The sequence below is a fragment of the Aphis gossypii genome, chromosome 1, assembly GCF_020184175.1.
Source record: "Aphis gossypii isolate Hap1 chromosome 1, ASM2018417v2, whole genome shotgun sequence".
In the NCBI taxonomy this organism is placed as follows: domain Eukaryota; kingdom Metazoa; phylum Arthropoda; class Insecta; order Hemiptera; family Aphididae; genus Aphis; species Aphis gossypii.
In genome coordinates, this window is record NC_065530.1 from 5,604,150 (window position 1) to 5,621,658 (window position 17,509).

A 17,509-nucleotide genomic window follows, 5' to 3' on the forward strand; every position below is an offset into this window, starting at 1 on the left:
GACAGTCCTTCCTAGCCATCTTGCCAGGTCAAGGATAACGCGGCGCGTCCAGGCCGCCTTCGGGGCGGCATGCCGTCTTGCCTGCCAGGCGACAATTGTGGTTTTTCTTGCCTCACGTTTCACGACCGCCTTGGAAGGCCGTTGCTCGCCAGGCTCCGTTGCGGCGCGAAGTCGAGAACCGATGAACTGTCTCTCCAGTCCAAGCAGATCAACGGGCGGCATGCAAGCCAAAACCAGGGCGGCCTCGTCCGACACGGTGCGGTAGGACCGGATTACCTCAAGGTGGCGGCGGTCCTCTGCGGACGGATCAAGATCGCCCTAGTTCTGGCGACTTCTGTAACGGAAGGGATCCTCCAGACGGGAGCGACGTACGACAACTGGCTTTCCACAACAGACGCGAGCAACCTCCTCTTCCGCTGAGCCGATCCGCCTATGTTAGGCATGAGCCTGGATAGCGCAGCTGCCGAACGGGATTTATTGATTACCTATATAATAGCAATTGTCGCTATCTGTCAATGACACAACCAAAATAATACAAAAAAAAACCTAAATATACATTATATTAATTAAAAATTTAAATGATTATTTCTATAATATTAATATTGAATTCATAATGAAAATTTTTTATTTTTTTTTTAATTCAAAACATTGCCATAAATCATGTTGATGGTTTAGTTAAAGGTCTAATAATAAACATTTGTAGTTTGATAATTTTATTTATTTAAAAAGATATTCAATATTTTTCTTAATATAGTCTTTATTTAACAATTTCCGGTGGGATGTACACCATATACTGGTAACAGAAATTATACTAGGAAATAAAAATAATTATCACAAACAAATTTTATTGCAACATTTTATATCATGTTATATTATTATAATATATATAATAAAATATTTTTTAGTTTTAAATACTAATGAGTATATTATAAGCATAAATACACAGTATAAAACTATAAAATAATTGACTCATTTATACCAAAAATGGTACAGTCACACAGTTGATGAATAAAATATAGTGTTATTCACAATTAACAAAGTTCAGCGACACAATAAAACAAATTATAGAACAATTGATTTCAAATCAATCATCTTTTTTATCCCAATCTGTAGTCTTTGGCAAGATTATACTATCTACACTGAAAAATGAAACTGAACTTGAATTTACAATGGCCCATAATGTAGGTACATTATCATGAGGATTTGAAGTATTGATCTCGTATATATTTGGAAAATGTTCTAAGTCATCTCTAAAATACAATATTATAAATATAACCATTAATAAAAAATACTGTTAAAAACATAAAATGTTAATTATTTAACAATATTATAATAGCATACTCAAAAACAATAACTCTAAAGTCTGGTGCAGGTCTTGATGTCTTTGGAACATCATTGTCTGGATAGTAAACATCATAATGCACACAGTACTTGTTATTAGCATTTTTTATAGATTCTTTATGACAAGTTGATGGTTTTATGGCCAAAAGTTTCTGCCTAATGTGAGCTAAATTAAAGGAAAAGACATATTTTAAAATAATATAAAATACTTACAAAGTAGTATAGTACCTTATAATAATACTTAAATATTAACAATTTTCTTAGAGTTAAAAGGGCGATAATCAATAATTCATAACGCCTATACGTGTTTTATGTCCTTAAAACATACAATACAACAGTAAATTTACCTCTGATTGAATTTAAAGATATTCTCTCGTTAGTTGTTTTTGTAATTTTTTGTAATTTAAATTTTAAAGCAAGTTATAAACATATTTAAATTTTAATAATTGACATAGTAATAAATTGCTTTAAATTAAAATAAAATAACTGATGAGAGAACACAGATAATATATTAAAATTAAAATTTGATTATAAGTCAATATGCAATAATGTTAAATTGAACAAAAAATTAATATTACAACTTGTTATATGGTATATTAACAAGTCGAAGAAAACACGAGTATTATGCTCTCTTAATATTTCAACACTTACTAAAAATATTAAAATAATATTATTGATTTAATAATTAAATAGTATTACTTGGTATATTCAAATGTTTATTAAGCAGTTCTTCTTCAGGGATAGTATCAGATAGTGTAAATTTTGGTAGCTCGCAGTCAGATTCATTTTTTTCTTCTCTACTCGAATTAAGATTTTGTGTTGCTGTCGAAAATTCATCAAACATATTTTTATTTTCTTCTTTGTTTTTATTATCAAGCAATCTATTAGTAGAACTAATAATATTATTTGACAGAGTTAAGTTACTTTCAGTACTCAAAGTAACTGGCACATTAGTGTCCATAATTTTATTATTTTTTGAATCTTCACAATCTTGAATGGTTGTTATATTTTCTGTAGTGCGCAATGCACTTGAGTAGTTATCATTATTAATAGTAGCTGACACATTCAGAGTATTAAGTGATTGGACATTTTTAATTTCTGTGAGTTTTAATTTTTTTACACTAGGCTCATAAATATTTTCATCATTTAACTTTATGGTTTGAGGAATGTTTTTTTCATACACAGGGTACATTCCAATAGGTTTTGATTCATATACTATGCTTTCTGTTTCAACATTTTCTAAACCTATTTGTTCTTCAAAATACCTACGATCTATAATATTTATACTGCCAGAAATTACAGCCAGCTCGTATGAGTAAACATCATAAACAGGTTGTAAGTTTTGTGGCAAATAGTGTGATTGAGGAGTATAGATTAGCTCAAAATAAGTTTTGAGTTTAGGAGAAGTAATTTTTTTGAAAAATTTAGGAATATTTTCAGTCTGTGTAGATCTGTAATTTGCATTACGTTTTTTTCTATTAGTTGACACATCTGGAAGTTTTGATATATCTTTAGAATCGTGCGTATTGTTTATTAATTTGTTGTTATGCTTAAATACCCGAAATCCTAATTTAACCAAATAACCATATGTTCTACATTGTTCAAATGTACAACCAGTTCCTGCAGCCAATAATAAGGAAAATGCATTTTTAATTGACAGTTTTCTTTCATTCCATTTTAGTACCAAACATTTCTGAAAAAAAAAGGCTAAATGTAATACACAGCAACACAGTGAAATTATTGTTAGTATCAATATAATTATTATTTTAACTTTACATTATGAACTACTACATTCATGTTAAGAGGAAACCTAAGAAGTTAATTTATACCTACCAGCATGGCTTTATTAAAAAAATTAAACATACAGATAGTTGAATAGTTGATTCAATAGAAATAACAAAATGGAAGTTGTCTGACAAAAATAGATCACCGACAAGGTTTTATCTTAAAATGATTAGAGTATATTATTAAGAAAATATTTTTTACTAGTCATAAATTATAAAATCAAAACAATTATTTAATCCCAAACTTAAGTACAAAACTAAATTATTCTAAATTATAATATAAATTATTTAACAGGAATACAATGTAGTGATAATTAAGTAAATCCAATTTACCTTGAAAATATTTTAACGTTAGCGAAATAGTTCACTCAAGTTAAGAGAAATATTTTAGTCAGATGAGTTAAGTATGTATTTTCAATTTAGATACTTTTAAGTTTGTATAGTTGACTTATTTTATATTATTAAAAATAAAAAACAAGGTAAAAAACCATCTCAAATTTATAATTAGAAGAATAATTATATAGTCGATAGTTTATACACTTTCCTTGGCAAAACTAAAAATAGCACTTTTGTTGCGAACCATTATATGTGTTTTGATTATTAGTTTATTAATATTTAATAAAATAGTTTATTATTGCAAAATAGTAAATTTAAATAAAATTATTTAAAAAAATACCAAAAATGAGATATAGTAATATAACATCAATTAATTTAAATTATGAATATTTTAATTAAAAAATTAATTATTTATTAAACTTAAAATAAACAATTACCATTTCTAGCAAACACAAACATTCTTCTGGGTATAAATACAATGACTTATTAAAAGAATGTGAAAAATTTTTGGTAAGATTTTTTGTAACTTTTGTTAGTTTTGCTAATTTCAAATCTTCATCCCATTCAGCTTCAGCTAATGACGCACTATACAAAAACATAAAATATTAACACCATGACTGCATAAATTAATAATTTGTCACATAAATACAATTATATTATATATAATTAATAAATATCATTACATTACATAAAATAATTTAAAGTATATTAGTATTCAGGTACAGATCCAGTGAGATATGGGGCTTTAACGTTCTTCATTATGGACATGTTATTATATACATTATATACAAGCACTTAATATCCATAAATTTAAAATATAACTATAATTGATAACGTTGTTACCAAATTGTTCAATATTAGGTAAGTTAACATTAAATATTTAGACAACTATTAAAAATAAGTCATCATTAGCTAAATTTTAATGGAAGAGAAATATTATCATGTAATTCTTAAATTTCAGTAAATTTTAAGAAATATTATTAAATATGATACTAGAACAGGATTTATAAGAAATAACATTTACATTGCTGATGAAACAAATATATTATATTTATTTCTATTTATTATTTAATAATCCAACCCCCCCCCTTCATTCCCAACAAGTGGGAATAATAAATACTACTGCATTTAAATTTTGTTTAAAGGTACCTTTTTTCAATACGTGGTTGTTCTAATAAACGTTTTTTTATAGATAGAAGTTGATTGACATCATCCACATTACACTTTAAGCTGCTTTCACCAATCAGTTTGTGTTGTGACTCAATTGATAGACTATTAAAATAAGAAATAATAATAAATTAAATATGATATTTTAACTTAACACAAAGTTGTAGAATACCTAAATGAATTCTTCTTAAAAAAAAAAAAAAATAATAATAAATAAAAACATTTACAATTAATAAAATTAAAAATAATCAGTAAATTTGGTGTGGGATTACAATAAAAAAAAACTGGATGAAGTGATGTGATGTCCAGTCATATGAAATCTTTCATATTTTAATTAGTTTCGTAAACTACATTTAAGTACATTGAGTAGTTTTAATTTACTTGTCAGTATCCATTGTGGTGAAAATTGAAGTTTATATCTCACATGTACTGCTATTATGACACAATTCGGTAGTTGAAATTTTACTTTTGAGCTGTTTAATTTAAAAATAATAATAATTGGCATTATAATAATAAAAACATGTTGTGTGACACGATTGTAGATAAGAAATTATCTGTCTTGTGAGATGTGATTAATATTATCAATCAATATAGAACAACCACGAATTAAGATATATAATTAAGATATATATTAAGATATATCTTAATTCGTGAGAACAACAGAACCACGACTATAATATTAATAATATTAATAATATAAATCGTACCAGAACACAGATTTCTATTTAGAATTTTAGAATTTTTTAGAACTCAGAGAAGTCTAGAGACTCTCTAGTAACAACTACCTATCATACTACATGGGTTATTTTAATAAATACATAAAGATAATTTATAATATACTTCAAATATGTTTAATTTAGTTTCCATAGTAATTATTAGACTTAAGTTAGTATCTATATTATTATCGTGTGACCTGTACAACTATTTTGAATTAAGTAGATCACAAATCATTCACAAAATATTGAATTTCTCAGGACATAAGAGGTCGAATACAATACTATATATTATATATTACATTATAGTAAGTGTAATAACTTTTATGATCTAATTAATTATTTGTTGATAGTCAATTATAGGTGGAAGACTTCCGTGTCTTTTGATCATTCTACATCATTCTAAATCACAGTCTGGGAATTAAATATTTTAATACATCCATATATTACGATCTATACAATATACTCGTAGATTTCAGAATTTACAATGCATACATTACACACAAACAAAAAATGTGCGTCCCGTGTATAAAGTTTACTGTTCAGTGATCTTAATGTAAGTTGTAAGACAAAATCAAAATCAATCTAAACTTGTTTATATTAAAATTAATAAAATTTCGAAAAAAATTGAGTACCTAATATTAGTTTTTAAACACAGATAGCGTTGCGTTACCTAAATTGAAATCGACATATTCCTACCAACCCCAGTCAAAAGGGTCAAGTCTAGTCAACCTGTGTAATATACTGTATTGTTAAATTCTGTGATACAACTTACTCATACTATTATACAAGCAAATACTATATATAGATATCTATAGTATTTGATACAAGTACCGATACGACTTTATTTTTTAGAAGGTACAATATTATAGTAGTCGTGATAGCAATAGTAATGGTAAAATTATTGTACGATTGTTCTAGGCCTACGAGCAGCAGCTCTAGTCCACGGGTGATAGCATAACCACATAACATACATAACTATTGTACATAATATCAACTAATCAACTATCATTTACTGATTACTATTTAATTTATTATTTAGTATTTTAGTTCTTAATATTTTATTGTTTTTATATAATCATAATAAATTGCGGTGCAAGTGAATAGATAATAATATACAATTCTCTATTCTAAAGAATCAGTACATTTATAAAATATCTAGGCTTCTTAATGTCAAATAGACATGATTTATTCTTTTATTTGATTCAAAGAAATTAAAATAGTTTTCACAATGTTATTAGTCTTCTGACGTTTTATCGCCGAATTAGATCATTATTAAACCATCAACGGAATCTACTTATTGCTTGAACATCATGTAAGTAACCCAGAATCCTACACATCTTTAAAATTTAGATTGGTTGATTTGTTATACCAAAGATCAAATATACACATAGGTATTTGATCTATGGTGATACTTAATTAATATTTTGTCATTTAAAATATGATGTAAATGTTAGTTTCATTACATGTGTACGTACGAATTTCTCATTGTTTGTATTGCTAGTTATTATAACCATACTCACATATGTTCCAAGTTAAACAATTTATTAGTAACACAATCATTAAAATATGTTAACTGCACATTTATTTGAACATTATACCTGTTAGTGAGGTGTTTTAATATTAAATCTTGTAAGATCAATCTATTAACTATGCTAACACATTAGCTACTTATGTAATAATAACTATTATTATTTTCAGTTGTTATTGTCTTATCCACATTCCTTTACAAGATGTTTAAATTCAATACGTCTAGCAAACATAATACTAACAACCCAACTGATAAGGATCTCAAGGAAGAAGGTAATCGCTTATTCAGTTACAAACAGTATGAAAAAGCCATTGAATGTTACAATAAAGCGATTGTAAGTAAAATCAATACTTAATCAATTTTCTGTCAATTAATATTGTTGTCTGTTAATATCTATTATACTTACGACACATTTTTTCCTGTATAGATTAAAAACCCTGTTATACCCATATACTTTACAAATAGAGCTTTATGTTTCTTAAAATTAAAACAATGGGACAAAGCATGTACAGATTGTCGACGTGCTTTAGAAATGGACTTCGGTTTCATAAAGGGTTGTTTTTTTTTGGGTATTGCGCTTATTGAGTTGGGAAGTTATGATGAAGCAATAAAACAATTACAAAGAGGTAAAATAAATATGTGTTAATTACTTCAAATTTTATTAGTAGATAGTAATTAGGATTTTTTTTATTAACTTATATACTGTTTATTATTAGCACATAATTTAGCAAAAGAAAAAAAAGTCAACTATGGTGATGATATTACAAGTCAACTTAGAAGAGCTCGTAGACTGAAATGGGAGAAACAAGAAGAAGTGAGACAGAATCAAGAAATAGAACTTTTGGTGAATAAAATAAACTTACAAATGTATTGTTTAATATTAATTAATAATATTTTATTAAATTAGTCATACCTGACAAAACTAATGGATGATGATTTGGCTCGTAAAGTCAGTGAAATTAAAAAACCATCAGGTGATGAAAACGAAATGGAAGATTACGATAACGATGTTATGGAAATTAAAAACCAAAGTGTAAGTTAGACTTTTTTAAATAAATTGTGTTTGTTATATTTCATTTCAATTTTAGGAAAGATATTCTGCTGAACTGCATACTATATTTTCCAAGAATGATGACAGACGGAAGGTAATATAATTTATATTATGCGTGATATAATATAATTTAATTTAACTAAACATTTTTTTATTAGAAACGTGAAGTACCAGACTATTTGTGTGGTAATATAAGTTATGATATTTTGCGAGATCCTGTCATCACTCCAAGTGGTATAACGTATGACCGTAAAGATCTAGAAGAACACTTAATGGTAAATAAAAAATATTTTATTAAATATGTTTACTATAACGAACTGATACATTCTATAGAAAACTTTTTCATAACTCTTGTTTAAGAGATGTTTGACTTTTATTATGGATCTGATAAGATTATAAAATATTAAGATTTTTTTTTTTGTTTTGCTTCAAAATAATCTTAAACATTATTTATAGAAGAATATAAATATATAAATATGTTGCCTTTGTTGAAATTGTCCTTTTTATGAATTATACATTCTTACACAACATAGATAATAATTTCCATTTCACTAAATAATTATACTTAATTAATACATTATTTTTATTCATACATTAATAACATTTTCATGATATGTTTTTTTAAACTCTGGAAAGTTCTTTTCAATTTGGATGTTTATATTGTATAAATCTATTTATATCTCTGGTAAAATACCATTAATTACATATCATAAACCAATACAAAAAATATTGTTTTTTGCATTTAGTTTGTGTATTTTAAAAAATTATTTAATTTAATTTATGAACGTTTCAAAAGCGCCACTCTTAATATATTTTCCAAGGTTCCAAACATTATATATTGTGTTGTGTAAATAATAATAACTTATATAACTTATATAAATTAGTTACCATAGGGTGGTTAAGGTTTGGTAGGTTATGACTTTATGAGTAGTGACTATTTTAAAAAAGTGAATAGCTTGTAACAATTGTAAATGTAAACTCGACAGAATAAAAATATTCTCAATTATGGAAAGTTACAGGATAGAACTGAATTACTGCCTGCTGACCAAGTACATTCTTATTCCACACTAAATATAAACATAACTAAAAAACTATTAGACAAACAGTTACTAGAAATTTAAACGGGCATAAACCATTATTTGACTATTAAATCTTCACATACAAATCAAAAACTCTGTCAAATTATCAATTGTATTTATTTTTTTAAATCTGGTATGTAGCATTAGCACCAACAGCCCTAATAGATGTAATAAATAAATACAATTATAATACAAAATATTATTATTATGATTAATTTTTGATTATACAAAGAAATAATTATTATATTACATACAATAATATATTATGTATATATTTAAAAGAAGTACAGTAGAGTCTTGTTATTTCAAATATAGGCTAATATGAAAGATGTAGTGAACTAAACAAATTTGAGAATTATCATCCCACTATATTTAGAGACATATTTTCTCATCAATCCTCATGATCAAAATCACAATAGTACATCTGTAGTATATAAGTTTTTATTTAACAAGTAATGTAATAATAATCTATTACCTAGATAAAAATAAATTAGTTTTAGTGATATAATACTTTGTATATTGTATTGATATTATTAACACAATATTTATAATTTTAATTAATTATTATATGCAGCATATTATTTTAAAAATCATTGAACAATTTAACATTATGACTAATGAGTTACACTTTTTCTTTATATTTAATTAATTAACTAATAAATAAAAATGTTTTAAATTTTATCATTACCAGAAAGTTGGACATTTTGATCCAGTTTCACGCCAGCATTTAACTGTTGATCAACTCATTCCAAATTTGGCTTTAAAAGAAGCAGTTGAAGCATTTGTAATGGAAAATGAATGGGTAAATTATTATTGTACTTTGTAGTTTAAGCTTATTAACATTTTTATTAAATACTTAATCTTAATAACTTCTTAATCTTTCAAATAGTTATCAATAGTAATTTCCTGTATTAAAATATATATACTATTTGTGGTTATTATTATTCTCTTATATTTCAAAACATAAAAAAAAAAATTGATTGTTCTACTTATTTGTAACAATTTATAAATAATAATACGGTATTATATTTTAAATAATTAATGCACATTTATTAAAATTATAATACCATATTTTAATTTTTTGTGTGTAAAATAAAACATTTGTCAAGTATTAAATTCAATTGTGTAATATGGACATCAATTATATAAGGACTTATCAAGAAATGGTACTATTTCCATTTAAAATCTTTTTTCGAATAACAATAAGTTAAAAGTTTTAAATCTGGATGTGGTTTATATCTACTTTATTATTGTATCATGATACAAAAGTAACAGCTAATAAAATGTATGTTTCATGTGTTAAAATTAATATTTTAAAATACCTATCAATTTTTAGATTAGGCATAACAATTTGAATTGATTTATATTTTTACAGAATTTTTTTTTTTTTTTTTAAGTCAGTATTTTAAAATTAAAATATGTACGATTAATATATTTTTTGTTTGACTGTATAATATTCAATCTATGTATTCATATTATTACTTTATTTTATTAATATATTTTAATTGTAAGTAAATTTGTACTCTTCTCGTTTACTACAGTGGATTCCGCTTAATGTAGACACGTTGGGACTAGCCTTGTTTGCAGTTGTCCATAAAAATCGAAATTAATTCAAGAACAAAAATTTTTTAACATCAATTAAAGTTTTTATTTTGCACATGTGAACCATAGATTTAAAACAATTTAAAATTACTACATAAATAAAACAAAATATAACATACAAAATAAAATTACTATTTTGAGGTGGAAGGCGAATAAAACATTAAGGTTTAAACAGTTATATTACTTTTGATAAACACTATCTCATAGATCTGACAAAACCTAATTATATTGGTCGTTTTTTTAATACATATTATGTGTAAATTCTAACTCTATGATAAAACTAAAATTGCCTACATAGACCGAATTGAGTGCCCATATTATGCAGTTTTTTTTTAATATTAGTTTAATTTCGCCCAAATTAACCGGTGCCCACATTAGGCGAAATCCACTGTATTTAGTAAACTACTTAATTTTAATATTTTATGTTATGTTTTAATATAATATCTATGTATCTACTTATCAATATCACGAGCAAACTGTATGTTAAATTTTCCAAAGGTCTTACTTCTTACATTTTTTATTGTACCTTCTAGTTTAAAATGTGATTTTTTTTTATTATTATTATTTTAGTTTATTACTTGTGCATATATAGTATTGGTTAATATGTTACTTTGGTCGTGCATATTATCTATAGGTTTAATCAAGAGCATGGATTAAAAACTATTGTGATAATATGAAATGTGTTTAAAACATTCATTTACCTTTATTTTTTATTAACTTAAAAGTTAATCTTATATTATGTGTATTGATATTTTGAAACTTTGAACATATATTGTGTTATAAATATAAACAGCTTTAAACATGTTAAATTTTCAATTTTTTGTATAGTACCTATCATACTATCAGTGAAATGTATATCGTTTTTAGAAGGCCATGCATCAAAAAAAAAAATAGACCAAAGTGTGTCCTAAAAAATTTAATCTTAGTTTCTCTAAAAATGTAAGTGTTCTTTCCATAATTATACAATGATTCTGGTCTGGTCAAAAATGTAGAGGCCGAAAGTCTAGTGTTCAAAAAGTCATACATTCAAACATGTATTTTATTGAAAATTTAAGTGATCGAAATGTATTGTAGTAGAAAACATACATTTTGAACATAAAATAATATAATAATAAATATTTTAAAAAACCATACAAATAAATAAATTTTGTTTTAAAAAAAATTAACCTAATTATTATTAAGTAAAAAATAAATGTTGTAAAATATTAAAATAATTAGTATTAGTATAACTGTATAAGAAATTAAAATTTAAAATCTTGAGCTATTCCTCTTAAATACTCTATTAAATCATAACCTGAATCAGCTATGAGTCGTTGCACTTCCTTTAAGCTTATATTGTAAGATTGTACTTCTGGCCATATCTATTATAAAAATATTAGATATAACAATTTGGTATCTAATGATTAATACTTTTCTTCAACCAAAATACCCATTTGGCCACAAAACATTTTGACTATATTAATAAAATATTTGACGATACATTTTTTTTTACTATAAAACGATTCAATTACATAGTATTTCAATCATATTTTATCAATTACTAAATCACCAACCAAATGGCCTTCTACCAAATGACTTGCACTGCACTATGCACAAAACTCCAGATTTATGGACATAATAAGTACATAGGTGTCCCCAAGGAGGGGCAAGACGGGGCACTTGTCCCTCCTAGAATAATATTATTTCCACAACAATTGGTAAATTTCCCAATAAAAAATAAGCTTCTAAAAATAGGTCTACCTATGTATTCAGATAAAAAAAAATTTTGCCCCCCCCCCCTAAAAAATGTCTGGTGACACCCATGAATAAGTACATAATAGTTCATAGTTTTGGCTTTTGAGTATCCATCTTTAAGATGGATGAGAGTATGATACACAACATATAAATATATTTTCCACATTTGTGTTGAGACAAGTACACAATTTTAGTTGGTAAGAAATTTATTTTTTATATACCTATAGTTTTAACTACCATTGAGGAAATGGATATGAAATTATGAACACTGATTTTGTAATAAATTTAATATTAGATAGGTAAAAAAGTTATTTTAATAACTATATTAAATAAATAAAATTAAAATCATAAAAATAAAATTATTTTTCTATTATTAGGCGTTTTAGAGAAACTTATGCCTGAAAAAACTGATGTATGATGAAATGGGCGAAATTGATCGTAATCCGTGAAATTAATAAACCATCAAATAATGAAACCGAAATTGAAGATTAGAATAACTATGTTATGGAAATTAAAAATTATAATGTAAGTTGCATTTAAAAATAAATCGTGTTAGTTATATTTTATATTTATTACTTGGCGTCTTGGCCTGTCCTTATAAAATTGTCAAGTTTCCCCTATGGTTATCTTTATATAAGTGGTATAGTATAGATTGTAGGCTGTCAAATCGTTATTATATCACTCTACAAAATCGTTTATATTATAGATTAATAAGCAATGAATGTATTATTGAATTTAAATTTAACACATCCGCTATAAGTTATAACAATTAACAGTCATCATTTAATAACTGATCACAATGATTCAATAAATGGTGAGGTATCTACGCCCGACATTTAGGCATTATGTAACAAGAGAGATTCCTACTTTCCCATTTATTTTACGATGTGATATATATTTAAAGGATTACGATTCCAAAGCAATAGGATTCAATAAAAATAAAAACACAATTGTAGCAATACGGCGTGTATTTCAAACAGGATAATTTTTTGCAAATGCTTTACGGCTTTTATGCGGTTCCGAATGAAATTCAAATACGAATGACTTCCTAGTGGCTAGTTCCTATTTTAGTTCCTTGAGTAGTGTGTACACCGTACGTCCGTACATGACAATCGGTTCGGGGTGTAGTTCGTCGCCCCATCTATCGGCAGCGCACCACTACCGGTATATTCAGAACTACTGGTACTCGCTCTCACGTATGACGTCTAAGAACACGTTGCACCCTATATATACTGAATTTGAACCGACTGTAAATGTACTTGCTTCGGCAGTACATATACTAAAATTGGAACGATACAGAGAAGATTAGCATGGCCCCTGCGCAAGGATGACACGCAAAATCGTGAAGCGTTCCACATTTTTTTGTCAGACATTTCTAGTTTCTACATGATTCCGATGCTTATTTTTTTTCACAGTTTTTAGTATAAACTAAGTCGATTTAACAACAACAATTATACAATAACTTACAAAATATAATATGAATTTCGACTATAATAATAATTATGATGATATTATATGGTCATAAATTAAAACTGATAATGAGACGAAATTTATATATATCATATGTATTTAATAGTTCAATTTATTACTTCAGTTATTTATGATTTGATGATAATAATATTTAAATATGAATCGGTTTTTAATAACACATAAATAATAATATGATATAGGTAGGTGCAGTATGTTTTCGTTTCGTAAAGTTCTTTTATGTATAGTATATAGGTACCTATATACGGCCACACAATATTTATTAATTATTACTAATACCTAACTGATGAGTTTACTTATTAATTATGTTTCAAATTTTCCGATGTAACAAATATTCGAAAACATTATTATTAATATTTTATAAATATAAAATGCATTTAATGTTTATCTAGTCGGTAAATTATTTTCCTCCAACAGACTACGACACAGTAGATAGGTATAATATATTAATATGTCGTATAATATTATTCCGCCGAACCATCCAATGATTTATCTATAATATAATAAGTGGCGTATATCAAAGTACCTGGATTGTTTAATATAATATTCTGTGTTTGTATCATGATGGTCAAAATCAGTGGAATTTCCGATTCAATTAAAACATAATATATTATATCAGTGGTTCCCAAACGGGGAAGGATAATTTCCTACCCCATGGGTGAATATAATAATGATGATGAAATAATTAAAATTTCTGTTAAAATAATTATGCCATTTTACATTCAATAAAATCGAAAACAATTAATTGATTTTCGAACGGTTTTCCATCGATAACAATTTACAAGTATTTTAAAATGTGAGTCGTGCTTTCCACACTTTTGCAAATAAAAAGCAAACAAAGAATGAAATAAACCGGTTAGATTTGGAAAATGATATGCATTGCTCGTTATCAAAAATTTCCCCACGGACACTATGAGAAAAAAACAATCTCAAATTGCTCATTAAATTAATTTTACTTATAATATTTAATATATAAAAATATTTATAAAATAGTATTTAAAAATACAAAAATAATATTATTGATTATAAAGTTGGTTTGTATTTTATTTATAGTGATAAAAAAAAGAAACAAGCCATTATTTGTTTAAAACGAGTAGGTATATGGTTATTTTGTAAAATGTATTTTTAAGGCTCATTAAAAAAAAAAGGTCATCTAAACTTTAATTTAAGGGAGGGAGTAAGATTTTGAAAGCTACAAGGGGGGCGTTGAATAAAAAGGTGGTAACCACTATACTATGTCATGGATAATATTATTACTCCCGATCTCTTTTAAAAATTTAATTGATTCACAGTGAAAATAATTCTTTTATGAAATTGGTTACCACTGCCACTGGTTCCGTTTTTCACAGTACTGATTACCGTCTGCATTGGTAGCGAGTCGCCTAGCCAGGATTTCTTTTCTTTTCTTTTATTGGGAGAGGGCTTAAGGTTGAAAATTTGTTATATAAGACCTAGTTAAACTGTAAGGTTACTCATAAGTTTGATATTACGAGTATGACGGTTTTTGGTTTATTTTTACTGAAAGGATTTTTGGCAGACCTGCAGTCCTCTCGCAGCTCCCATGACTTAACCATACTATATGTAATGTGTATAGGTAAACTTTAAGTATAAATGGATATTGGAGGTTGTTATTTAAAGTTTCCATAGACCGTGTAAAATTACTGCTTTGTTGTTATAATGTGTTTTTCCCTTGTTCGATGTTCATACCTATACAACCCGGAGGAAATATTACGGAACGAATAACATTATGTTTTATATACATATTACTCAAGCATATATATTTATGTGTATATAAGATATATATAGGTATATACGTTGAATATTATAAAATTAGGTTATCGAAGTATTGTTACGTATTATACGTATGTCCGGGTAAAAGCTTATAATATATATATATGTAATACGACGTTGCACAACTAAAAAGTCCAAAATAAAACAATTTTTTCTTGAAGGATGTATTCTTTATAAACATTTTTTTTTAGATATTTTTTTATATATATTTTTTTTTATCGTTAGTTGTTAACAACACGTTATATGCATGCACTTACATAATACTTTAAACATAAACAATTTTTAAATAATTTTCATCCGATACAAACGAAAATGGGTATATAAATAATGTAATATATAATATAATATATACCTACATAATAAAACATAACAATAATTGCATTAAACGAGTGTCCGCGTTATTGCGTGGCCTGTGGATACACCGTAGGTATAATAATATAACATTATACTTAACACGATTTAGTACTAATACGCGTCCTCGTATTATATTGTACACAATACACGCATACAATAATTTAAATATCATGTAAATAAGTCGGCAGTTTTATTTATGTAGAGTGAGATGTATAATGCGATATTATATAGTCGGATGCTGTATAAACACCAAAAATTAGGTATATTGTATAGGAATATATTTGTATAATATTAAATAGGTATTATTGTAAATATTTACACTGTATACGACGAATCTTCTATAAGCTGACATGTATCTATCACAATGTGTATATTTTATATTTCATGGCCGAAACGGCGGCGGTGGTATATGTAAAACTATTACATTATAATAATATTATATCTACGGCTATCTCTGAGGCTCTACGCTTTTACTAATATATTATATAAGATACCTACACTTAGAAATATACACGTTACGACAACCGATTAAACTAAAATAAATCTCTCACTATTTCTAACCCTTAGTTATATTATTATGTATACGTCGTGTCGTTGGGTTTCTTATTATATATTTAACAACGTACAATAAATTGAAATTATACATATTAATGTACGAAGTATACGTACTCTAACATATAACATATACTACCCCTACTCATAGGCGGCACGTTTCAAACTTACTAGGGGGTGCAATGTTATACAAATATATGAATGAAAATTGAAAAAACTGACATCGATAAAATAATATTGTTTTGGACTAACCTTATAGGACTTTTGCCACTTCACACCCTGTTTTATGGTATTCGGGGGGATGGAAAGTATTGTTTTGTCCCCTCGAATACCTGGGGGTAATTGCATCCCAGTGCCATATAATTCAAATATTCTTCCCTATGAATCTACCCTCATATATGTAAAGGTAGTTAATTGTTAATATAATATATATAAATGGTATATATGTATGGGGGTTAATCGTCACAGCCAAATTCGTCTGAATACAACAATAATTATAATATTATGTGTTACGGTATAATAATATGTATGTGGGCATTGTATATTGTGCGGACCGACACGCAAATCTACTTTGTCAGGTTCACGGCGCTCAGCACCAGCTCCTGCTGTTGATGCTGGTCTGCGGATTCTGCGCCGGGTGTGGAAGACGTGTTGTTCAGCTCCTCGAACGATTTAACCATCATTTTGGTGGCCACGTTCAACGAGTCCTCGAATGTCAACGTTGACTTGAGGTTGGAAAGATTTCTGTTCGAGCTCACCTCGTCCTTCGTGTACAGATGGTCGTCCTGTTCGATCAGATGTTCCATGCTGCTGTCCAAACTTGCTTCTGGAGTGGCCTTAGGCATCCTTTTCGCCTATAACAGTACAGTGGGATCAATTGTTGTGCATTATGCAGTGGACTACAGAGATACATTTTGCAAGTTTTGAATAATTCAGGTAATATAATATTGTATAGGTAGTAGGTACCTATAATATATATTATAAAA

General features: G+C 26.8%; 3 protein-coding genes and 1 non-coding gene across 10 annotated transcripts in view; 2 read left to right on the plus strand and 2 right to left on the minus strand.

Annotated features, from left to right (window-relative positions):
• Window positions 1–842: 842 nt before the first annotated feature.
• Window positions 843–17,509, minus strand: part of LOC126549035 (uncharacterized) — a 166,593-nt gene continuing 149,926 nt past the window's right edge. For both annotated transcript variants that reach the window (XM_050197375.1, XM_050197374.1), the window contains exons 2-7: window positions 5,010–5,129; window positions 4,611–4,733; window positions 3,899–4,046; window positions 2,041–3,034; window positions 1,342–1,507; window positions 843–1,250 (exon numbers count right to left, since the gene is read on the minus strand). In XM_050197375.1, coding sequence (XP_050053332.1) covers window positions 1,085–1,250; window positions 1,342–1,507; window positions 2,041–3,034; window positions 3,899–4,046; window positions 4,611–4,733; window positions 5,010–5,023 — 1,611 coding nt within the window. In that variant the 5' untranslated portion in view covers window positions 5,024–5,129 and the 3' untranslated portion in view covers window positions 843–1,084. The remainder of the gene's footprint in view (window positions 1,251–1,341; window positions 1,508–2,040; window positions 3,035–3,898; window positions 4,047–4,610; window positions 4,734–5,009; window positions 5,130–17,509) is intronic.
• Window positions 6,109–12,899, plus strand: LOC114120270 (E3 ubiquitin-protein ligase CHIP). Of its 3 annotated transcripts, XM_027982136.2 has the most exons (9): window positions 6,109–6,656; window positions 7,043–7,206; window positions 7,300–7,498; window positions 7,589–7,716; window positions 7,780–7,905; window positions 7,961–8,017; window positions 8,082–8,198; window positions 9,694–9,804; window positions 12,716–12,899. In XM_027982136.2, exons 2-9 carry the CDS (start codon window positions 7,075–7,077, stop codon window positions 12,722–12,724), a joined length of 879 nt encoding a protein of 292 aa, XP_027837937.1. In that variant the 5' UTR covers window positions 6,109–6,656; window positions 7,043–7,074; the 3' UTR covers window positions 12,725–12,899. The 3 variants fall into 3 exon arrangements, with proteins under 3 accessions (XP_027837937.1, XP_027837936.1, XP_050053343.1); XM_027982135.2 differs by lacking the exon at window positions 12,716–12,899 and having other exon boundaries at window positions 9,694–11,413; XM_050197386.1 differs by lacking the exons at window positions 6,109–6,656; window positions 12,716–12,899 and adding an exon at window positions 6,824–6,973 and having other exon boundaries at window positions 9,694–11,413.
• Window positions 13,594–13,700, plus strand: LOC114120274 (U6 spliceosomal RNA). The gene has a single exon (XR_003592099.1). It is a non-coding gene; the product is annotated as a U6 spliceosomal RNA (small nuclear RNA).
• Window positions 14,913–17,509, minus strand: part of LOC114120261 (uncharacterized) — a 55,119-nt gene continuing 52,522 nt past the window's right edge. For all 4 annotated transcript variants that reach the window (XM_027982116.2, XM_050197383.1, XM_050197382.1 and 1 more), the window contains one exon: window positions 14,913–17,377. In XM_027982116.2, the coding sequence (XP_027837917.2) occupies window positions 17,090–17,377 (288 nt within the window). In that variant the 3' untranslated portion in view covers window positions 14,913–17,089. The remainder of the gene's footprint in view (window positions 17,378–17,509) is intronic.